This window comes from Ammospiza nelsoni, chromosome 1 (assembly GCF_027579445.1).
Source record: "Ammospiza nelsoni isolate bAmmNel1 chromosome 1, bAmmNel1.pri, whole genome shotgun sequence".
Lineage (NCBI taxonomy): Eukaryota > Metazoa > Chordata > Aves > Passeriformes > Passerellidae > Ammospiza > Ammospiza nelsoni.
The window spans coordinates 46,439,032-46,463,726 of NC_080633.1; the positions used below are offsets into that span (position 1 = coordinate 46,439,032).

The 24,695-nt window shown below is 37.5% G+C and overlaps 1 protein-coding gene across 1 annotated transcript in view; it reads left to right on the top strand.

Annotated features, from left to right (window-relative positions):
• LARS2 (leucyl-tRNA synthetase 2, mitochondrial) overlaps window positions 1-21,433 on the top strand; it is an 83,830-nt gene extending 62,397 nt beyond the window's left edge. The window contains exons 15-21 of the mRNA XM_059472869.1: window positions 1,872-1,975; window positions 3,126-3,308; window positions 5,802-5,971; window positions 6,965-7,042; window positions 9,086-9,197; window positions 15,582-15,709; window positions 21,067-21,433. Coding sequence (XP_059328852.1) covers window positions 1,872-1,975; window positions 3,126-3,308; window positions 5,802-5,971; window positions 6,965-7,042; window positions 9,086-9,197; window positions 15,582-15,709; window positions 21,067-21,246 — 955 coding nt within the window. The 3' untranslated portion in view covers window positions 21,247-21,433. The remainder of the gene's footprint in view (window positions 1-1,871; window positions 1,976-3,125; window positions 3,309-5,801; window positions 5,972-6,964; window positions 7,043-9,085; window positions 9,198-15,581; window positions 15,710-21,066) is intronic.
• Window positions 21,434-24,695: the final 3,262 nt, after the last annotated feature.

Below are 24,695 nucleotides of genomic sequence, written 5' to 3' on the forward strand. Positions count from 1 at the left end.
CAGTTCTCATTCCCTTAAGTTCCTTTACTTCTAAATAACAAGATTTTTCATCAGCCTCTGAAGTATGGTCTACAAAATATTTATAGAGATGCTTGAGTTGCTCTTAGTTAACATTGTTGCTAAAACCAGGTGGCGTGGCAGAGACTCATACTTCTTTGTGACTGAGTGATACATCAATATGTGCCAGTACTTGCACAATATTTATAAGTATACAAAATATGCAAGGAAGGAAGCTCGTGTTCAAACTTGAGCACGTTGAAGATCAAATATGAAGCCTGTTACTTTCTCTCCCAGTTTATAGTTTTGTTTTCAAATATCTTATTACTTCAGAGTCATCAAAAGTTTTTAAGGACTAGTACTTGGAATATACTTGCTTTAATATGATAGAAACATGCCTAATTGTTCTATAATTTAATAATACTTTAATTGTTTTAATAAATTACTTCATTTTAAATTGTGAGATAAATTTTCATTTAATTTATATTTTATAATAATTTAAAATACTATATTAACTCCTTAATGGTGAATCGTGTTTTGGATTATGACTTTTTTGTACACATGAAATAAAATGTGGAAGTCTGGTTTTGCTACTGCTTTTTTAGATGGGTATACTCTGGCTTTTTAAAAGTTAATAGAAATAATGCATCCTTTTACATAAGTTGTTTTGTACATATTTGAGGTTTTATTAGGTAAAAAGTGTAGAAAACTCAGTTTAATGTTGCACACACATGTCAGCATTAGGAGGTGCAAGTCAGTACTAACCAGTGCTGATGATCATGTCCTCCAAAATGACATGATGACTGATGTCATGGTGTTGGTGACATCATGATGACATGATGTCATCAGTCATGGTGACTGATGTCCCTGTGTTGGAGGGTCCTGTGAGAAGGCTTCCAGACTGTATGTGCTTTCTGGGACTGGCTCCATACCTCCTTCCCTGGCCCCTGCTGTTCTTAAAGCTGTGTTAGAGCTGCCTTACTTTCCTGTTCTGCTGAGTGGGAACCAAAAGCTTTAGAGATTCATTTTGTTGCCTTTTTTTTCAGTGAAAACAGTGACAGAACTGTGACTGAATACATTAGAAATGCAAGATCATTAAAGGAGGAGGCCACAATAGTGTCAACCAGAGCAGTGTTTACTTAGAGTTTATTTCTTGCTGAGTGCGCTACTGCCTTTCAAGGCTCTTTTTAGCCCTGTCATACACTCATTTCATGGGAGTTTACTGTCACTGATGTAAATTTTGCTAGAAAAGTAAGGTGCTAAAAAATTGATGCACTGAGATAGGAACTTTTCAGCATTGCCCTTTTTCTAGTATACTTTTTCATACAGCCAGGCCTTCCTGGCTAGTTCTGCAAAGGGCCAAGGCATGTGGGTGCTTATGTCAGAGAAACATCTATCTGTTCTTTCCATCTGTTTATAGAAAGAAATGTGCAACAGCATTTTGATTTGTTCAAAATTCTGTGCTCCTCAGAGAGAAGCTAGAACTAAATATTTGTGACAATGAAGCCAGGTACTTGAATGCTTTCACGCAAGAGATTTAGCTTGAAGTTAGGGAAATTGTACTGTTGTACAAGAAACTTCTGTGTGTTATCCATATGCTAATTTGAAAAGTGATGTTAGAATAACTTAGTACTAAATTAGGGTACAAGAATGTGAGCAGAATGCAAATAAATACTTAGAATTGCCAGCCAGCCACCATTAATCAATGGACAAAGTACTCTTTCTAAGGTGACGACTATTTATGTACAGTCAGCTTGAAATTCTTGTTTCATTAAAAAATTGTGCCTGATTGGCTCAACACCTGAGGCTTATCATAAAGTATGCTTTTTACAGCTCTTTTCAACGGAGAAATTTCTTTTTCCTTCCGTCCTTAGGGAGCCTTTCCATAAGCTCTTGGTTCAAGGACTTATCAAGAATCAGACCTTCAGACTAACAACAACAGGCCAGTGTTTGAAGAGAGAGGAGGTTGATCTCACTGGTAAGAGAAACTGCCTGGGAAAATCAGCATAGGTGCACCCCTAAAGCCAGGGACTGCTTCGGTGCTGGGAAAATTTGGAAGAGAAAATGAATGTAATATTTAAACTGGAGAGCAACTTCTGTGAGTTTTGGATTTACACATGCTGCTGAGTACACAGAGATCCTACTAATACAGCAGCTTTTAATTGCATCCAAACACAGAAGCAGTGCTGTGGTATTATTTTGGCTCCAGTGTAGTCCAAAAGATCAAAAGTCAGTTTTGTTAAGACAGTGCTCAGCAGCCTGCTGAATGGAGCCAGTTAGGCCCAGCAAACAGACAACCTACAAAAACATTACAGCAAAACTAACACAGGTGCAGGTGTATACAGTAGGTATTAGGAATGTAAAACCTTTAGGAAACAGTGCTCATTCTCAAGTTCTTTGCAGAGCCTTCATTGCATAAGCTGGACCAGTCATTGCTATGGGACCTGTAGCAACAAAAATGTTTGGTCTTATTTGCCTCTCTTAAGCATTCCTCTCATACATCCTCGTTTGCACTGAATACAAACCCTGTAAGACAGTTAAAAATCAACCCACCAATTCACCCTCTTAAGTTTTACCACTCTCTGCTACCCTGTTTTCTTCTAGAAAGGATTGAGTTTTTTTAGCAGAGGGTTTTACTCAGTTGCACCTTTTTAATTGTAAATGCCCCACTCTAAATTCATGCAAGAGAAAACACACTCTTTTCAGGATAACTTACTGCAATTGGAACCTGTAACTCTGGTGTTTGCAAAAGCTAAGTGCAGGTCAGAATTGTATCAAATCAGTAAAGTTTTAAATGTCATGGTTATAAAAAAGTTTAAATATCGGGAGCTGTCAAGGCAGCGCTTAGGATGCATGCCAGATACAGCTTCCAAGTGGTAGGAGACTTTTTATCATGATGTGATGGAAGCTTTAGGATATTACTGGTGTTCAGAACATTAACACAAGAAAAATTTGGGAGGGAAAAGAGTGTTTGGAATGGGTGGTATTCTTCTTTAAGCTGTTTTGGAAAAAAAAAAAACCAAAATGCTAGCAACAGTTGTTTCTTCTCATGCTTAGGGAACAAAATTAATAGCTGTTACAAGTGAGCAAAATTTGTTTCAGTAGTTTTTTTATGTCTTAATATTTAGGAAGTGAACCAGTCCACCTAAAAACTGGTGAGAAGCTCCAAGTTGCTTGGGAAAAAATGAGCAAATCTAAGTACAATGGAATAGACCCTGAGGAAATAGTGAAAGAGTATGGCATCGACACCCTGCGCCTTTACATCCTGTTTGCTGCTCCTCCAGAACAAGACATTTTGTGGGATGCTAAAAGTGAGTCAGATTATTTTCTGTAGTTTGTTTTCTTGTGGACTTGTTTCTTTTTTCTCAAGTAGTATATTTTAAACACAAAATTAATACAGTTCTTTGTGCCCAAGTTTTGGAAAAAATGAATCAAAAAGTATCATAAACAGGTTTTATTGTTTGTTTCTTTTAAAGGAGAGAGTCACAAAGCTGTCACTGAGGCAATCTTACAAGATTATTGCAAGCAGCTTACCTCTTATAAGCTAAAAGCACATACAAAAGCTATTTCTTAAGTTGCATTTTCTTCTGAAAACTTGGACCTCATTATCTTTTTTTTTAATTAGCAATAATTGATTAACTGAAAATTATTTTTCTTTATAATCTGGTTTTTTCTAATAATATCAGATCAGAGATGCAACTTTACAAAATTTTGTTATTTCTGTTTATTAACAAACATGCAATGGCTTTTGTAAGCTGGATTATGAAATAGTTTTCAGAAAGAATCTCATTCGAAGATAATCACAGTTCCTAATAATTAATATTTCTAAATATGACATTTTTATGAGCTTACTTCTTGAGTAAGTTAAGAATTACCCTCCTGTGCATTTATTTACTCCTGTCATGCAATTCCTCATACTGAAAGGTCTTAATTTCTTTTATCTACTGTGGTTCATACATTTTAATGTAGTCTTATATATTCATTTACATTTCACCTTCCTGTTTCATAAGGCTTTAATAAAAACTCCATTCTTGGTTTCAAAAAGTGTAGTTCTTCATTCTTTCACATGTTAAGTTCTTGCCACTTAGTTCAGCCTGCACTAAACTTTATTTCAGTTGTGTCTGGCATGCTTTATATTCATTTGTGCTCCTTTATATATTGTTGCACTATTGTATGTACTGGAGGAGTGGGCTTTGTGAGTTCTCAGCTGGCTTTCTGTCACCACCTAATCACAACAGTAGAGAGCTAGGCATTTGAAAAGGTCTCTTAAAAAATGAGTCACTTAGAACTGAGCCTTAACAGCTGCATCCTAAACACTAGACAGGTACACAGTTCCCTCTGAGGCAGCTAATTTGGTGATGCACAAACTTTTTGCTGTATTTTCTGATCTTGAAAATGGAATAATTGAATTACTGTGAGGATAATGTGTACCAAATCTTAGTTGCAAAGTATATGAGAGCTTGGTGATTAAACATTTTTGTAAGAAAGCTAAGAGCGCGCAGTTATAATACTAGCGAAAATGTATTTAGTCATTGAAGCCAACCTGTTTACCACTTTAGAAGTACAAAGGAATATTTTGGCATCATCTCATGTTAAAAGTATTGGAAAATGTGAGCAAAAGGATATTTTAGCTGCCTAAAGATATTTCCAGGGGAGAAGAAAATAGAAAGTTAGGTGAAAAGCATCTCTTAAATATCTTTATGCTTTGTTCTGAATTTATGATGATAACAACATCATGAATGTTTAAATTAAAGGAATTAGGCAGGTTGTGTTGGGTTTGACCTTGGGCTGGATGTCAGGTGCCCACCAAGCTGCTCTGTAACTCTTTGCTTTTCAGTTGGACAAGGGAGAAAAGTACAACAAAAGGCTCATGGGTTGAGGTAAGGGCAAGGAGATCACTCTGCATTTGCCATCATGGACAAAACAGACTCGACTGAGAAATTAATTTAATGTAATGCCAATTAAAATTAGAGTAATGAGAAGTAAAACCAAATTTACACATTCCTTTCATCCCTCCCTTTTTCCTGGGCTCAACTGGCTCTGTCAGACATGGAGCAAGCCCCTAGAATCTTCCCAGAGGAGTCATCCTTGTAGCATATCCCTACCAAAACTTTACCATGCAAAGCCATCCCAGGAAATTTTTTCATTCAGAGAATGTTAAATAGTGGTTCTCAGTTGTCATGATCCTTCTCTCCTCTGGATGGGATAGCCTTAGGATGATTGCCCTTCAGACTAAATTCCTTGTCCTCTCAGTGGTGGGCATCAATGCAGGGCTCATGTCATTCTCCCCTGTGGTGTGAGTATGGTGAGCTTGTACTCATCAGCACAATAGCATATCTAGCAACAAAAATATACATACTTGCTGAAATCAAATCTGAAAAGAAACTTCTCAATTTGAAAATGTATATGTATGCATACTTGTGTGTATGTTTGTATTCTGCCATGAGTTCAGAAAATGAGAGCACATACAACTCCTTTGTGGAGTCATTAAAACAGATGAGCATTCTAGCATTGACATAATATTGGGTTATTTTACAGATTTTAGTAAATATTCTATGCTGTATTCTTGCTATATATATCTGCTTTAAAGTCATTGCAGAAAAATACTTACTGATTTTTTTTCCATTCAAGCAACTCAGCATTATTTCTAAAGACATTTTTAATTGCATTGATGTCTTACATTTAAAATAGAGAGTGTTTTTTAAAAATGTTTATCTCCAATGTTCTGTTCCTGCTTTTCTTTACAGTTTTGAATTCTTTACTTGTAACTGACATTTGTTTCTGAAATCTTTCATTAATCTCAGCTGATGCCATGCCCGGTGTTCAGAGATGGCAGGTGCGCCTCTGGGCACTTGTAACCAAACTTATTGAAGCAAGGACTTCAGGAATCATGCCCAATCCTGAGCTTCTGAATAAGAAAGAGAAGGCTGAAGCCAGAAAGATCTGGGAGCAGAAGAATCTGGTGATTTCTGAGGTTAAAAGAAACACTTACATAGTTTCTAAATTACTAAACAAGTTGCTTGTTGTGCTAAAACCATATGTTTGACTTACAGAGCCAAAAGCTTTTTCCCCAGATGAGTAGCTATTTTTTAAACTGAATTATTCTTTATGTAAATAATTTTGTCTACCTACAAATTTTGTGGGGCAAAACTTATTTAAAGGATGTATGCCTCATTAAGGAATGAAATGTTATGACAATAAAGTTCTGTCAGTCTGGGATTCAAGTAACTCCATTTCAAGTAACAAAACCTTAGGTGAGTTCTGTAGGTTACCCTAACAAAAGCTTTGGTCTGTTTGCTTCATATCTCATTATCGTGCCTGCTGTTTCATATAGAATGAAAAAAGCCACTGGTTAAAATATATTAGCATAGCCTTGAAAAAAATACTGAAGTGGTTGTTCATCTCTTGTTATGTGTTGTCTCCTGCTGTGATTGGTATCAATTCTGTTATCCAAGACTCAGAAGAAAACATAAATACCTGCAAAATTAACTTCAAGTAATTTTCTGTGGATAAAAACTTTTGCCAGTTTAAACCCTGCTGTGAGGGATATTCCAGATCATTTAACAGACTTTATAATTTTAATCTTGTAATCTATGAACAAGTTTTCACCAGTATAAATGGATTTACAAGAGAGAAGGCCTCTTGAAGGGGCAAAGGGAAGATATTTTATTAAAGGAAATAAAGGGTGACCAATGCACATTTTTCATTGATTGAAACATTTTAAATCTTGAAACAGAAGGGAAGCTAATCAATTGAATTTTTATATGATTATTATTTTCCCTTCCACACCTGTGATTGCACATATGATGTGTTTGTGTACTAAAGTGATTTTCCTCACTTTAGGTAAGATGTACATATTTCACAAATTGAAATTGATTACCAGTAATTGTTTTCCATTTTTAAAAACCCAGTATTCTGAGTTTGGGAATTTTAAGTAATTAATGACAGACCTTTTCTTCTAATACAGGTAACCGAGTACTTCACAAAGGATCATTTGTTCAATGCAGCTATTTCCCGATTGATGAGCCTCACAAATGTACTCCATGTAAGTATGGGATATTAATGAAGGTATTTTCCTCTCAGACACTGCTTCTGTCAGTCTTTCTACCAAGCAGGAACTACCTGAACTGTAGGTCCAGCTTTCTGTAAGTCATTAACTTCATAACCAGTATTACTGAATCAAGAGCCTTGTTGAGTTACACTCAGTTCAAAAGCATGTTCTGGTATCACTGTAACCCTGAAATATAAACAGTTTTGCAGGAGGAGCTTGATGGTATTAGATCAGATTAGACCAGATTCTGATGTTTATGTCTGCATCCTGTAATTTGAAGAGGATACATTTTGTTTAGTTCTGTTCTTTGTTCTCTTGATTTTAGCCAAGTTACATAGGTAGCTAGGTATAGTAGTACATTATAGAATTACCAAATATTCTGATTTTAAAAGGGTTATTCTTTGCAAGGAAAATCACACACAGTCAGTCCTCAAAGACAGCTTACACTGCTGAACCTAAGTTTTAAGATTTTTAATTTAGATTATGTTGTTTATCAGCCAGTGGTAATAGATTAAAAATAATAAACTATTATTATTTTTTGTTACTACTCTTAGATCTGGTTGAGCAGTCCTTCAGGCATATAATGGTAACCTGATATTGACCCGAAATTAAATATAATTTTGAAAGCTTTAGCTTCTTTATTGAAATACCATTTTATACATTATGGATTCCAAGGTGCTTATTAGCAAAATCAAGGAACTTAACAAAAATGAAGTACATTGTGCCCAGGTGCTGTACTGAAACAACTTAAGCCTGGCATCTTGTATGGTGTTGGGAAGGTAACACCCAGTTCTTTATCTCCATTTCAATGACTCATAGGCATTTGGGGCTAATGGATGGTGGAATGAATGTTAAAAAAGATAAAATTCAGAGTCCTACAGACAGCCAGATACTTGAACACTGATGTATTTCTTGAGCAAAGAAGACAGTGCAGTATCTTTGAAGAATAAGTTTCCACATAGCTTGCTGGCACTTCCTCTTTTTGCTCCCAGTTAAAAGGAGGAAGTGGAGAGGTGGGCAAGGATTAAACATTGAAAGTGGGTAGCAGTTGCTAAATCTTACTCAAATATAGTTTGCACTATAAGTGATAAGATGCCCTCTGACAACATTTGAGGTCAAGCAAATCACTGGTTTTGGACCATTTTCTAGTTGATGAGAATGGGTTTTCATCACATCAAATAATCCTTGTAAGTTGACATGTATTGACATTTTTTTGTGCTGTTTCATTAGAGAGATAGATTACAAAATAAATGCATCAGCTGAATTTGCCATGGGATGTGATCTCTTAGGCAAAGAATAAAAAAGTTCATCTGATTACTTTTAGTGCTGTATCTTTTTTTCTGTAAGTTGAGTTAAATGGGGAAATGAAGTTCAGATTTTGTCAGTCAAGTTCCTTTTAGCTAGAAATTGAACATTTTATATACTAAAGAAGGCAGACACTTTACTAAAATAATGAGAACATAAAACTGTAAAAAACTTCACTGTGCTTTCATTCTCAAAGCTTCCTTCAGCTCTAAAACCTCTCTTTGTCACTAAATTCAGCTTTACTGAAGCCACTCTATGATCCTGTAGAATGGAACCTTGTCCCAACAAAATCTATGTTGCATTCAGCACAGTTTGACTGTCATATACAAGTGCTTCACCTCTTCTCAGATAGCTCTGGTTTTGCCTAAGATTGCACTTCTAGAAAAGGCAGCACTCCAAATGGTTTTGTGGGCTACTCTTGTCCACATGAGTGTGTGTTCAGAGTTCTGTGCTAGAGCAGATCCCCAAGGATCTTCACCAGGATGATGATGGCAATTTCAGGATGATCCATTTCAGGATCAGCTTCTAAGTGTTAGAGAGCACTCTATGACCAAGAGTTATGATTTTAATTCTCCAGTTTCATAAGCTTCCAATTTATTGTGAAAATGCACTCTCCTTAGCATAGACATTGATTTTAGGTTTTATTACTGCATTTTCTTCTTAATTAAACTACTTTCCTCCCCACCTTGGAATGTTAATAGTTTGTTTCTTTTTCCTTGCTTTTTCACTCAGCAAGCTCCTCGGCCTCTTGTTCTCCACAGCACAGAATTTGAAGATGCTTTGGCTTCCCTCTGCATTATGGTTGCACCTATGGCTCCCCACATTGCATCAGAGATGTGGAAAGGTATTTATAAACTTCATACAGGTGTTCTAGGCAAAAGGACAAGAAATTTGCAAAAATGTCTGTAACTCAGCACATGTCACCTCTGAATTCTTTATCTAGCTTGTCACCTTCTTTCATAATTGTTAAACAAATTTGAACTTTGGTCATTCCCACATCTCTCCTTTCTGCCTTTGGTTTATTTTTCCTTCCATACAGAGGTGGATTTCTTGAAACTAGGTGGAGAAAGGGAGCTAGAAGAAAAATTCAAGACAGGACTTGCATGAGGAATTCATATGTCATCTGCTAACTGCTCCTGGATATGGATGGCATTATTAAGAGCTGAACACCAGGGCAGAAACAGCCCTTTTTTAAATAACTGTGTCAGAGCCTTTGGACTACAAATATTTTCCTTCAGGAATTCAGGCAAACCAAACCATATCAGAGGGCTGGATAGTAAAAAAGACTAAAGGAATGTTCAATAAAAATCCTGTCCTTTTAGGATGCTCCATAGGCTGAGGGACACTATGCTGTAAATTACCCTGCCGTGGAGAATGGGAGTTGTAGAAAAGGGTATCTTTTCTAACACCTGTCAGAGCTGTACAGGTTGGAAGACCAAATGGACTAAGTTTCATGGTGCTGATACAGTTAAAGCCTGTAAAATAAGGGATGTGCATGCCAGAGTTTAGCAACTGATTGTAAGGTTTATTGGAAGACGTCCCAAGATGCATGTGGGAAGATAGGAATATACTCTGCATTGTGGCTGGCCACAAACTGCCATGTGGTTTTGGACCTAATGTTAGCTTTTGGATGCTGTTTTAATGGTTTTATTTTCAATGGTTTGTGCATTCAAGTGTTTGCAGAGCAGTGCTACTAAACTGATGGTATTTCAGTGTTGGGCATGGCCTGCAATGTTAATTGTCAAGGAAAGACTGCACTTGTTCAAAGCAGTAACAAAGAAGCAGAGCCTGTGGAAACAAGAAGATATGGTAGGGAGAGTGGGTTGGGGTTTTTGTGTGTGTTTTCATTTCAAGTGATTTAAAAATCTCTTACTAGGAGTTTAAGTCTGGAATAAAGAGTGGCATCAGACAGGATCCATCTGGTCATATACGATGACGTGCCATCTAATTAAAATAATGCTAAATAAAAGCAATTAGCATGACTGTTTTCCTTATTGGTTGAGATGGAGACAGAAGAGATTCAGGATAATTACTTATACATACAGTGCCTTCTAAACTTGGAATTCTATTACATGTTAGGAAATTCAGAATTATCAGCTATGGTTGATAAAATGACAAAGAGCACTAGGGTATCTTAATTAACAACTTGTCAAACACAAAGCTTAATCCTATAGTGTTTTGAATGTCAGATAAGGAAGTCTTTTCTTGCTACTAAAATCACTGGAGAATGAAAATGATAAACATTTTCTGTATCTCACTCTGATGTAAGAATCAAAAGGAAGCATATAAAAATTGGAAGTGTATTGTCCTCAGCCTCTGTCTGCATTTAAAGATAAAATTTTACTTGTGTGGTCCAAAGGCATGTGCACTGTAATTCAGTGCAGCAATCATTAAAAACCATAGTGAGTTGATTACTGCCTGAAGAATTTTATTACTACATTTGAAAATGACAGTATCCTTTAGCATGGTAATCATTGCATTATACTGAAGTTATTAAACAATTTTATCAGGAGAATGTGTGTACATTTAACTGCTGCATTGTGGTAAGAATACTGTTTTACTTTGAAATAGCCAGCATCTATCAGTTCTGTCCTGGGATCAAGATTTCATATTAAAAATTCTCCAAGGTTTGAATTGCACTCTGGTTCCACCAAGTCCTTTTGCTGTTCTAATGTAACCAATTTCTCAAACTTTGTTGTGTATAAGTGATAATGCTTTACTATTTTAAATAATTTCAATACAAAAATTAAGGTTTCTAAATACTCCGTTTAGTTTTCTCTGTGTTTAGTTCTTCATACTCAGAGAGAAAAAAATCTCTCCTTTTGTACCTTGTCTTTGCATCTAAATGTCAGGATAATGCTGCTTCCTCTTTTGTAACTTGGTCAGGAAAAGGAGTTTGTATATTGTTAGTTCTATAAATTGCACCTATAGCAGTGGACCCCAGGCTTTGATGGAAGCTGCTTGAATGCTGTTCTGTAAGTGCCTCACCTTTCAGCAGCTAAACAGCAGCAACCCAAGATACTTTGTGTGTGAAGAAGTTCTTCTCCCCCCTCGGAGGACGAGCAGTTTTTGGTGTTGTGGTGTGTCAGCCTGCTGGTGTTAATTGTGCACAGAATGCGCTGGTTTATCGCTCAATTACATAAAAAGCAGCCGTAGCCCCTCAGTGTGGGAAGAGTTCATCCGGCTGATATCTTGGCAGTTTATGAACACTAACAGGATGAGGAAATCTGTTTCCTTCCTGAAACCTTGTATCTAAGGAATATACAGACACCATTTGAGACTTTTTTTTTTTAGTTTGTTTGTAGTAGTACAGTGTTTTGCTGTTCAGACAAGGATATGAAACTGCTTATTGTGAGTTGCTAAATTTTTATTAGAGATGGCTCATGAAAGATATGTAGACCTTCAATAAACATATCTTAGGAAATGCTGAAATTAGACATAATTTTTTGAATTTTTAATGGTATCATTGTCTTAGCAATATTTTAACTGTCACTACAATATCTCTGTTGCAAGAATTTGTCTAAATTCAGCCCTTGCTCAAAAAGGGCTGAAAAGAATAGAGTTGAGTAAAAGTTAGTTGATGTTGCAGGTTTTAATTGAAAATCTGAATGTAGAAATCCCTCTTCATAAATCCAATAAGAAACATGATTTGGAAATTAATTTTTTTTTCTCCAAGAGTAATAGCATAAGAGGAAGTAGAGAAAGTCTTTCAAATGGAGGAAGACAGATTGTTTTAAGAAAGTTAAAAGTGTTTGTGTGGAGTTTGCTGGATTGCAAGCACATCCAAGAGTTGGCTTACGGTAACCCAGGCTTTTCAGTTCTGTGTTCTGTGCTACTACACCAGTGGTATAATACAGCTTTTCTCAGAGCTGTCTGGAAACAGCTTTTACCATTTCTTTGAGATAGCAGATTGTTTCACATATGACTGACAGACATATTCTTCCTGAGCTGCAGAAAGAAATTTCGGGTATGTAACTTGCCCAAATCTGTCAAATAGGAAGATTCATTAAATAGTAAAGAGAATATCAAGAACAAAGTAACATGGCAACAATGCCAGAAAGAGGTTTCACAGGCAAGTGGATACTCACCCAAAATGTCTCTCCACTTGCCCTTACACACTTCTGATCAGAGCTTTTTAATTAAATTAGCAGTATTTGGGTATTCACCCTCAGAGTCATCTTGTACTTACCCCTCTGATCTTCTAACATTTTCTCTTTGAAAATCTCTAGTCCTAAACTCTGATACTGCCATTGTTTCAGATGCTTTCATTAGATTCCTTTTATCACCCATTAAGACTTCCATCTTCATTTCCTTCTCTGCTTTAACCTCTCCAGGGCTTGTCACAAGCCAGCTCTTTCTCAATTTACTTCATAATCACAACTTTTCCTTGGCCTGCATAATTTTATGTCTAAGTAGCTGCACAATTACTGGAATTTTACAGATAATTTTTTTCCAGGGCTTTTTTTCTGTAAGACTAGAGTTACCTTTCTGTTCCAACACCTTGCTGATACACGATTGCCCCCACGTCTTCCTTTTTAAATCTCTTTAAAATGAGAATCTGCTCTGCCCTGTCAAATAGCACCTTAGGGGAAGTATTATGCTTATGAAATACTCCTGTAATGTTAGTAAAACATTGCCCTGAGCTGAAAAGTTGTTAGACTGGTCCTGTCCCCTCTTTCTCTCAACTTGCTATATACTATAGTACTCGTTTAACTTGGTGTTTTAAAATGGGTTCTAGTGCTGTGAGTTACTGGTTAGGGAAACCTTGCTCTAATATTTGCTTGCTGGTCAGTAGAAGTCCATTGAAGCAGGTCCAATAGCAAGATCAGGACTTCAGACTGAACACAAATATTGTCTTTGATCTGTCCTGTACAGATGGATACATATAAGTAAAAAGCTTACAGTAAGTTAAAAATTTACTGTTATCTTTCTGTCGTGCATCTGCAAGAGAATCTGTAGCCATAAAAGAAAAATGCATTAAAAAAAATGATGCAAAATGCACACCACTTCATAAAATGCACTTCACTAGGCACTTTCCTGTACAGTAAGACAACAAAAGATGTTTTTCATGTTTTCACAATCAAAGCTTCAGAAATGGTCCATTTTTAATTTATCAATCACCATTATGGATCAGAGTGATGGAGTTTCTGTTTTAGCGTGTTGAATTTTGGAAATACAAACCAAATCATTATGTTTTCTGTGTTCTGCAGCTTACAAAATGTGAATTAAGGCAGGAAGCCAAACAGGCAACATAACTAAAACCTTCATTTTGGTTTCCTGTCAAACTGTTTTCTCAAACTAGTTCTGTTGACTTTTCTACTCTCTTTTTCTGTGGATGAGCTCATAGCTCATTTTGTAGCAAGAAAATGAACCAAAAGATTGACACTGAGCTTACTCACACTTTGCTTCAGGATAAATTTTGATTATTTTTTATTGGTCAGTTTATTAGGACTGACAGCCTCCACAGGAATTAAAAGGGACCCTGGTTTTGCTTTTGTAGATAGAAATTTGTCTGTCAGAAAGTGGGTTTTAAATAGTTTGAAGAATTCTCTTCAGCAGTAAAATAAGGAATGGCCAGCGTGCATGCTTCTGCCACAAAGCATGTGATCAGTTGGAAAGAAGTGAAGTCATCTGGGTGTTCAGAAGCCAAAAAGGAAAGAATCTAACAGCTGTTTTCTTTACAGTCAATGTGATAATGAATCATCAATATGAAGATTTTTTTCTGCTTGAGTTCCTATCTTTTGCTCTCTCAGTTTCCGAGTACTGCTTCAAAAGAAAAAAAAAAAATACACAAAATGAGTGTCACTGAGGTGTTTTAATAAATTATTTACCTAACAAATAGCTGTTGTCATTAGCAAATGTGCATGTTCTTGCTTGCCATTAGAAATAACTCCTATCAGTGCTCCCCACTGTCCCTGTCTGAGTCACTCAGCAAATAGCACAGCTGTGTGTCATTTTATCAAAGCACTTTGTCCAAAAAAGCACTGCCAAAAATGTGGTGGATTTTTCTGGAGGAAGCTGCTTGCTCTTTATGTCCCTGTTTGCTGTTACTCACCGTATCAGTCTAAACAACCCAGCGAGCTGAATTGATGTATGCTCTGTGCATGGGTTGGGTGGGTGCCTGTGGCTGCTGTCCTGCTGTTTTGAACAGCTTCAGTGCCTCAGTCTCACCAGTGAGTCTTGTGTGAATGGGTTTTCTTTATGCTTTTGATAGAGTTTCCCTACACCAGAAGAAATTTCACATCCAGAAAAGATTTCATTTTGCAGCCCTGAAGGAAGCATGTGCTTATAAAAAGTTTTAGTCTGTGTTCTTATTCATATGCAGAGAATGCTTTTAATTTAAAAAATCTCCTGGCTCTGTCAGAATCACAAGAGTCATAATCATCAATATTAATTATATTTGACAGCATCTTGTTAAATGAAATCTTTGTATTTTGTCATATAGCTGCAGTAAACAGCAACATAAATCCCACTCAGGAGCTTCTATTCAGTTACAGAATGCAGCTTCAGAATGACTTGCATCCTATTCTCCTATTACTTAAATCAGAAATTAATTATCTTGAGAAGACCAGTTTAATAAAAGAAGATCACTTAAAGCCATTTTAGAAATTTTTAACAATAAAATTGAAGGACAAAATGTTTCAGAATGTAAAAATCGTAAGAAGGAGAGCAAGCTCTGCAAGGCATTCCTTTGTATCACCTTTAATTTGTGAGAAAATATACTTCACAAAATAGAGAAAATCTTGCAAGTAGCTTGACTTGCAAATTTAGAAACTAGCCAGCATATTACAGCTGGTAAAATGAGGCATAATCATTTATCATTCTCAGTTGTTAGTAAAATTCTAATCAAACTGGTGGCATTACTGAAAATAAATGCAGTATTATGGTTGACTTTTAGAAGCAGAGGTCAGCTTATGTTGCAGGATTACAATTTAAAACAATAAGCAGCAGTCTTCTGCACTCGTGGCAAAGTTATAGAGTGTTAATTTAAATTTAAAGTGTGCCCACATTGTTAATATCCTTACTCATGGTATAAAACAAATACTTCAAAGATTTAAATCTTTCTGTTTATAATGTGTTGTATGCTAATCTAAACAATGTTATTTCCTCCTATGGCACTTGCTTTTAAAGTGAGCTTTATCCTGATCTAATTTGTCAAACAAATTCCAGAGACCAAATGTTCTGGTTACCATGTACAAATGAATGTTTTACTGCTTTCATTTTCCAGGTTTGGCACATGTGCAGAATAAACTTTGTACTCATCATCACTGGGATGTTGATGTTCTGCATCAGTCCTGGCCCAAAGTAGATCCAGCTTACCTTCAGCCATCAGATGTTGTGGAGATGTCTGTACTGGTAAGAGCATTTTGATTTATTTTCAGTAGTGGCCAAATAATGAGTTATGAGCCCAGAGGATGATGGAATTTCTTCTCTTGTGGAAGTCAGTTCCCATAGTAAGTGGCCCAGTGAAAGTTCAAAATAGAAGCTGCTGTAACAGTTGTGCTGAGTAATTAAAATGGTTACCTAAACAAAAAGATATAGTGAGTCTGGAGGAGAGATGCCCTAAGTATAAATCTTTCAGAGTGACTGTATATTAGTACCTGTGGAGATTTGACCAATGAACAGCCATGGGCAAGGATGATACAGTCGAAACTAGGATCACTAGGCCCAGATTTTTTGCCTGACAGTGCATTTATTAACTCAGTCCTGTACACAAATGTATAATTGGGTGATATTTCTTGTGGTGCCAGTAGTGCTATGGCTCCCTAACAGAACCAATCATAAGCTCGGTTAAGTTGTGATTTTTGCCAAATGATGTTTCCCATCTGCGTTGGCCTGAATTTCTGGCACATGTCAGGAGAGTCCATTTGCAGGAATGGAGTTGAGAAAACCAGCTGTGTTTGGAAGTGTGTTATAACTTCCAATTTCTCTTGGGCTCAAGCCCCTTTGTGGCCCAGGGAAAGAGCTGACTGTTCACTGGAAGAGTGCAGATGTAGGTACCTTTAGTTAACCTCCAGTTCCCCAGTGTGTGCACAGAGTAGTTTACTGTCTTCTTTGCTATGGCTCTAGTTAACTAGCATGTGTTCAGGATGCTCCCAGGCACCATAAAGCATAGACAGGGCACAGAGGGAATGGATGCCTGGAGCCAAAGGTGTGGGATCCCTGAGCAGGGACTCAGCTCTTCACTGGCTGGCTCCTGCTCCGCCTGCCTTCAAGCTCCTCATGCTCAGGCACTGTGTGATAGTCAGTAATTAACATAGCTGCACACTACCAGATCTGAGGTCTCCTGCCTTTTTCACTGTTCCCCAAAGGATAATCTTTAATGCTAACATTCTAAAAGTTAATGTTCTAAATTAAATGTAACGCTTCAACTTAAACACTTTCTGTGTTTCTGGACAGTCAATGAAAATGGAGCCTATAGAAGAAATGTCATTTGGTCATGTAAAACTGTATGTTCTGTGTGTGTAGAAGAAACAGAAGCAATGTGTTTTAGTTGTATTTTTTCTGTTCACCCCTTTGGGGGAGGGAGCAAAGCAGTTGGGTTGTTTTTGTTGAGCTGAATTTTTTCAGGAGGGAAGAGATTGGTTGAATTTAGGGGAAGCCATTTTGCTTTATATTTCCTTAATCAAAGTATCTTTGCAAATAATTTCATATCTTGCCCGATCTCTGAGTCAGTTTATTTGAACAGAATGAGAAATAATTTTAAAGCACTTGTTTTTCCAACATTAAACATGCGCACTTAAGAAAGACCAAGGAGTATGTCTTTTTGAAGGAAATTTTCAATTGTCATCTTTCCAAACCAAGAAGGACTCAATTGCCAGCTGGGGTTAATAGAAGACTTAGCCTAATAGTCACTGTGGGTGAATTGCTTTTTTCCTCTCTCTTGCCCTCTCTTTCTTTCTTTAAGTGATAAGCTTTTAGTTCTAACAGTAAAAATCTTCACTGAGATATGATCACTTCTCTCAAGCCCAAAATAAGCCTCCACAGCTAGCAAACATGTTGAATTCCAGCATTCAGTTTATAAGGAAGTCATGAATGAGAAATTGTGTAATTTTAGAAACGTCTTCGCAGTTGTGGTTAAAGCAAACATGTTATTAAATATATCTTTGAAATAACAACTTCAGCAGCACAGAGAAAACTCTGGACACAATGTTTTTAAGACTACACAACCAAACATGAAAATACCTAAATATTTCACTGATATTCTTCTGCTGACACGAAAATTTCCTTCTCATAAAAAGGAACAAGAAAAAAAATTTAATTAATTTACTTTATTAAAATGATTTTTGTTTCTTTTCCTGGTTGACTTTGTCAAAGCCTTGTGTAAGTCTTGTTGTAATAAGACAAAAAAAAAACCCCTGGGGTCTCAGTCATATATTCATGGAATTATATGATGTATGTAAACACCTTCCTTCTGAGAAAGCAAGTGACTGGAAGACCAGAAAGACAAGTTGTTTTTTTGAACTGGGAATAATTCTTAGCAATAGTGCCTACAGAGTGTGCCTGGCTTTCTACTGTAAGAGTAAAGCAAAAGGGAGGTATGGGGGAGCAGGGAATGTGAATGTGCATGGAATGTGGGAATTCTTGTGGACACTGAAGGTTTTTGTATGGCTGCAAAAATAAATTGCCTTCATTAAACCAAGAAACACTCGCCATACAGAGGAATTGGTTTTGCAAAGAGTCAGTGTCTCTTCACAAGGCTGTACAGTCAAACCAAGTTTTTGGGCCACAACCCTATTCTTCTGGAGCCATCAAACTGCCTCAGGCTGCCAGGGATTTGTCTGCTGAGACATTCTGGGTTTATTTCTCTTCACACAAAATACTTCATTATTTCCTGTCTGTGCTGCAGTTATGTCTTTCCATATTTAACCCAAAGCAACAAAAGCAACCAGCTCACTGTATCCTTGGCTGAAACAATATAAATTGCCTACAAGAAAGACGTTTAAATTCACTGGGTATGCACAGTATCTGTTCCTCTAAATATTATTGCAAAGTTGAGTATTTTTAATAATACTGTATATTATTAATGCTCTGAAAAATCTGACCTGAATGTAGTGTGCATTTCATCCTATAAATACTTCTGACTAGCATTCCTCACATTTTCTAGGTGGTGCAGAACTGTTAGCAGATGTGGTCTTATAACTGATGTTTTTATAAATTTAAAAAAAAAAATTGGTGTCATTTTCCTTGCTTTGGCATATGAGGAAGGTCTAACAGTGCACAGATATTTATTTTCTTTCTAACTTCTCAGAAGGATTATGCATCAATGGTAAAAAAATATTTGAGTTGAATTAAAAATTCCTCTCTCCAGCCTCAAGGTGCTTATTTTTCAGTCTTCTGTGATTTCATTTCAAGTTTTATAACTTCTGTAGTTACCACTGGCTCTCTGTAGATCTGGAATAGTGTGGAATGTCAAATGTTAAAAAGAAAAAAAATAAATGAGAGAAAAGAAGAGAAGAAAAAAGCAACAGCTTCCTTCCTCAGGGGAAGAGAGGACCCAAGACTTGTGTATTTCTCCTCTTGCATGGTTTGTCAGAGAAACAAGGCTACCAGCACCCAGTTTTCTTGTGTGGCACTTTCACCTGGAAATGCCAAGGGTTGTGCTGGTCTACTGAGATACACAGAGAGAGATGCAGAAATGGCAGAAGGCATTTCTCCTGCTGAGAGCCTAAGCCCTGGACTAAAAGGATATGTGACTAGGATGCTTGTTACATGCAGCATGTGATGAAATCTGCAGCTGCCTCTTTTAAGAATAGTGGTAAAATGCTTCATGATACCTATGATAAAATGAAAGCCATGCTCAAACACGTGGTGAAACCATAACCAATCTGCTGTTTGATAAAAGTTATGGTCCCAGCTCAGAGCAGAGTGTGGGAAGATCAGGAGACATGCTGTGGGAAGGTGGAGATGTGCTGTGGGAAGGTACACAGTGCCAGGTCGCCCAGGCTTCTCAACCTTTCTAGGAAAACACAACCACTAGCAGTCATTTATTTACCAAGTTGATTTAGGCTGCTTGGCTCTTCTGTTGAGAACAGCACCAAATAGGCTAGCTGTGGAAAATTTCCCCCTGCCAACATCCATCCACTGGGACATATTAATTTGCATGATGGAGGACAGTGAATGACATTTTAACTGGTCAGGCATAGCTTTGAACTGCAGGCTGCGTGTCCTAGCAGCAAGCTGAGAGGCTTGCTTTATATTCCCACTAAAACTGTATCTCTTTGGATTTTACTGTTTTCTTTTTCCTGTAGAATGCATTTCTTCTCTGAAGTGTCCTGTCAGAAAGAGCCGTTTGTAGTTATTTTTCACAAAAGCTTTAAAAATTAACTCCTATGTGTTTTTCAAAGATTTTTATTTTACACCAGATGCTAAAGGCAAAGTTTAACACAGTCAGCCTTTTATGATGCCATATTATGGGTGCTTATAGGAGTAATTAAAAGCCTACTGACATCACTGCAAATTATTGTCAAGACTAGTCAAAAAACAGAAGTGGCTCATCCTTGCTGCATTTGAGACTCCATCTTGTTCCTTAAAAATCTGTCCCAACTTCCTCTTTCAGAGAATTGCACAAATTATTTTATTTTCATTAAAATAAAATACAAACAAAATACAAACTAGGTAAGTGAACTAGGTCTTTCTCTGGCTTTGTTGTATGTTGCATGGAGATATCCTGGATAAAATCCAGGTGAAAACCAAGTCGTGAACATTTTTATGTCCAAACTGCATGAAGCAATGTGTGTTTCTTTTAGATGATTGAAATCTCCCTGAAATGATGCCTAGGGCTCAGAAATCCGCAGTACATATACAGATTATTATGCAAGTAATGCAATTAACTGCATTAAAAGATTTGAGTTGTTTCATTTTCTAAAATGTGTGATTGACCTTCTTCTCATTAAGCCACTGAAAATAGTCCATATAAATCTGAAAGCCTTTGTAATAATTCATTTTATGCCAGCTCCAGAAAGGTACTCAGTGAGGCTCCGTAGTCTTTCTCTGTTATCTACCCTTACTGGATGACAGAAAAGATTTATAAAACCATTTTATAAACTGAGGTGATTCCCACCAAAAGGCTTACTCATTTTTACTTATGTGATTCTGCCCTCCTGAAGCAAAAGCAGGGTGGAAGCTGCACTGAAAAGCAGCCCGACACAGGAAGATGTTGCTGAGTGAGCAGCTGACATCCTTGTGGTCACTGTTGGATTAATGAGCCATGGGTTGAGTGCAGCATATAACAATGAGTGCAACATACACTAAGTTAAAGCCTATTTTTCTAAAAATAATAAATCTTCCATTTGAATCTCTGCAAGACATTGCTTGGCTGTAAAGAATCCAAGCTGCTGCCCAGAAGTATGTACAAACCAAGACTCCCACCAGACATTTCATGCAGCCTATATGACTGTCATGTTTTTAAAATTAAAAGATCACTGCATTGCACAGTCGCATGCTGCTTGCTGTCTTCAAAACTGAGACTTCCTGTGGCCACTTCTCCAATTTTTTTTTGAGTATCATGAATCAGAGTTTTATCTTAGGTGGACAGGAGATAGAAAGAATTTTATCCTCTACTTATAAAGTGTGGGTTTGGAGAAAAAAGTGTTTATTCCACTTTCCCCCTTTCCTTTTGTAAAAAGATAGGTTAGATACAGGAAATGAAATTGTAGGAAACAGTCTAGTTAAACTTCTTTTTTTTTCTTGTTTTTGTGCCTCTCTTTCAGATCAATAACAAAGCTTGTGGCAAAGTTTCTGTGCCTCAGCAAGCAGCCCGCAATTTTGAAGAAGTCCAGGAGCTCGTTCTTCAGAGTGAGCTTGGAGCCAAGCACCTGCAGGGACGAGCCATTAAAAAGGCCTTTCTGTCTCCCAGAACTTCCCTTATCAACTTCTTGGTGCAAGAATAGTAAAGGCTCTGCTGGGCTGCAAAAGGGATCTGGAATCTTCTGAGGTAGAAACCAAAAAGAGCAGTTATGGTTATTTCACTTCATGTAAAGGTGGGAGAGAAATCTTGTTAAAATCAGGTTGCTGCAAAATCTTCCTTTCAATGTGGAGAAATGTGCAGAATTAAAGTTTCTTATTGAGTCACGGTAAGATGCTGCTTGTCCTTATTCTTTGGGAGAAAGAGAAGGAAGCACAGAAGAACTAAACAATTGTAACAGAATGTAACTGAAGAAAGCACATGGGGCTTAGTGTCAGCCTTGGGAATATATCCTGTTGGAAAGCTGGCTTGGCTAATTGCAGATGCATAAATGTGATTCCAGGACTAAACAACTGTCCTGATATGTGCTAACCCAAATGTTAGGTGTGCTTTGCTCCCTGGATCTCATGTTTGGGTGCCCTACCATTAACTAGCATTTAAAGTTTGAAGGAAACACTACAAAACACTACAAAGTGTTAATTTAAAAAATAATTTCTTGTGCTGACCAATGGCCTTGGGCACAGCAGGTAGCCAGAATGGGGTGGTTTGATACATTTCACATAAATTTCAGAGCCAAGCCAAGAAAAAGGTCAGATTATTTAGCCAAGCCCTGCCTTAGCCAGGGTTCTCCTTCTTAGCTGATGTGTTTGTGTTGGCACAGGCATGAGAGGTGCAACTTCAGCAAAGTATTGATGGTTGTTTCTGCATGGAACAGGATGGAAGTTGCTTCCTGTGCATGAGCCATCTCAGAGACTTACAGGCCACTCAAGGCTCTTGTAGTGCCTAGATTGTGAAACTTGAATTGAGATTCTTTTTTTTTTTTTTTTCCTGAGGGGTTGATTAAGTGAAAATAGCCATCATGTTTCTAAAAATCAATCAGACATTCCTGAAACATAAAGCCATTCTCATACCTGATTCTAGACAGGTTATTTGTACACTGCGTTGCTGATATATCCACATGGAAATATTTATTGTGTTCAGCAAATGCTTGAAAAGGAGTTTCCAAGGAAACAATTGCAGGGTTCATTGTGAAAGAATGTTTTTTTCTTTAACAGTCATCCAACTAACTAGTCCAATAAGCCAGCCATTTGTGAGCCATTCTAACAGTTAAGAAATCAGCAGTAACAACCAGCGAGGCAAATACAGAGGTCTGCAGTAACCTTCCAGCCCAGCAGGCATCCAGACTCTATACTGAATTGAAACCAAGAAAAATATCCCACATAACAGTAAATAAGTCTCACAGATCCTCAGCAACCAGGCCCAAGACAGATCACATTGCCATGTGGGCACTAGCTAAGCAATGCCAATATTCATTTGGGGTTTATGCATTCTTGGTACCAAATATCCAGATGCATAACAGAGATGCCAGGCTTAGTGAGCATGTTTGGCTCTACACAAAACTCTTCTGATTCCTGCTTCCTCCTGGACCACACTTGTGCAGATTTTCTCTCCAGCAGTCCTTTGACACCACAATGACTAAGAAATTGAATATTTACAATTAAGATGTGGTCTTTGCAGTTTTAAGACTCCAGAAATCTGAGCCACAAAGGAATGCATTCAGACATTCGAACACAGGCCTTTAGTTGGAGTTAAAATAATTTGAATTCCAGTGTCTGCCTGACATATATGTTGTTATAAATTCATAAAACTCCTGTTCAGAACCCCCTTAAAGGACTGTAAAAGAGATCCTTTGAAGTAAAATCTGTAGCACAGCCCAGTCCTGCTTTTTTTCTTTTTTCTTTTTTTGCCTTTTTTTTTTAATGTAAAAGGTTTAGCACACCCTGTGGAACCAGGGTGTGGGGGTTTTTTAAAACTTTTTACAGAGTTTTTCTTTGGGGGAAGGTGGCATGTTTGATGTAAATAAAAACTATAAATTTACAAGGATGAAGAAGGATGTTGTAAGCCCAGCAACCCTGTGGTGCCTTTAAACAAAAGCTGCAGTCACTGCAGGGCCGGGCAGCCGCCCACAGTGTTTATTGCTGTTAGCACTTGAGGGTATTTGCTCTTGCCCGAGGAAGTGAATTGTAGATGTCACTTGGTGATTCAGGCAAAAATCAAAATAGGGAATAGATTTCTACAGGCTAAAAAAGGAAAGGTAGTGAGCAGCAGACTCACAAAAAGTGTAAGGTCAGAAGTCCCGCCAGTGTGTTTATAGTAAGTTGTAATTCAGTGTGGTCTAGGGGATACAAAAAAGGTGGTGAAAGAATGAGTGAGAGAGATGATGCAGACGGTGTGACAGAGCCTAATCCCTGCTAAGTGTATGTTTGAAGGATGGCAGAGGTGCCAGCAGCAGAACTTTGCTGTGTGCTGGCAGCCACTGACATTTCTTCCAAGGGTGACCTGCTCTGAAGCACAATCACCGTTTGTTTTACAGTAATTGTGACTCACAGGTTCGGTCTGTGGCTAGATGGGTCTGATAATGACATACAGGCTGCAGCCTGTTACCCAGCCTTTGTAAAATAACTCAGGACAGAAGTCTTATTTATTTGGCAGTTGTTATTTGTGCCACAGTAGAGAGGCATCTTTATGCCTAATATAGATTGTGCCCCCTTGGAGAGCTCAGTGGGTAAATAGTGCTGGAGGTTGAAATCTGGGCAGGGGACACTTGAGAAGTGAGAAGGAAGGGTGCTGGCAGGTGATCAGTCAAATTGCACTGCATTCACACACGGTAAAAATGACGTGGTGCCACTGTCCTTATTCCATGAAGTGAACTCCAAAGATGATGTGGGAGGTTTGCTAAACCCAGTGGGACAGGCCCAGGACAAGCTGCTCCAAGAAATGGATCCATGGCACAGAAGGGGCATTTTCAGCATCCTGTCCATCTAAGGGATAGAGGATTGGTGGTTGCACTAATCCAATCTATGTTGAATTTCTATTTTAAGTACTGTCAGATTTAAAGAATAATTACTACCCACACTTTCTACCCCAAAATTGTTCATGTGACTAAACTTAAAAAAATCCAGCCCTCAAACATTGATTCTGGGAAAATCAAAGCTGGCAAAGTCCTGAAAGGTCACCAAGTACTTTTCCTATGCCATTGATTTCATGAGAAAGGATCTCAGATGCTGGGGTGATGGGGGCACTGAAATGTGCTGGAAGACGTCACTGTGTAGAAAAATGTGTTATTTGGTGTGGGTGAGAACTGAGGTGACATGGACACACCCGTGCTCCTTTGCAGCAAGGCAAAAGAGCTTTTTCTATCACATAAAGGACACTGATAGCTCTCTATCCAGCTTGTTCCACCTGTGCTTTGAAAAAAAACAAAAAACTGTACAGGAGCATTGCTGGACAGGCATTTATATTTCCATGACCTTTATTAGAACCCAAATATGGAGATTTGGTGCAAAATAAAATCTGTGTGCTGTCTTATCATACTAATGCTACAGAACTGACATCAGGTTAATAATGACATTTTCTCATCTGACTTTCTAAAGC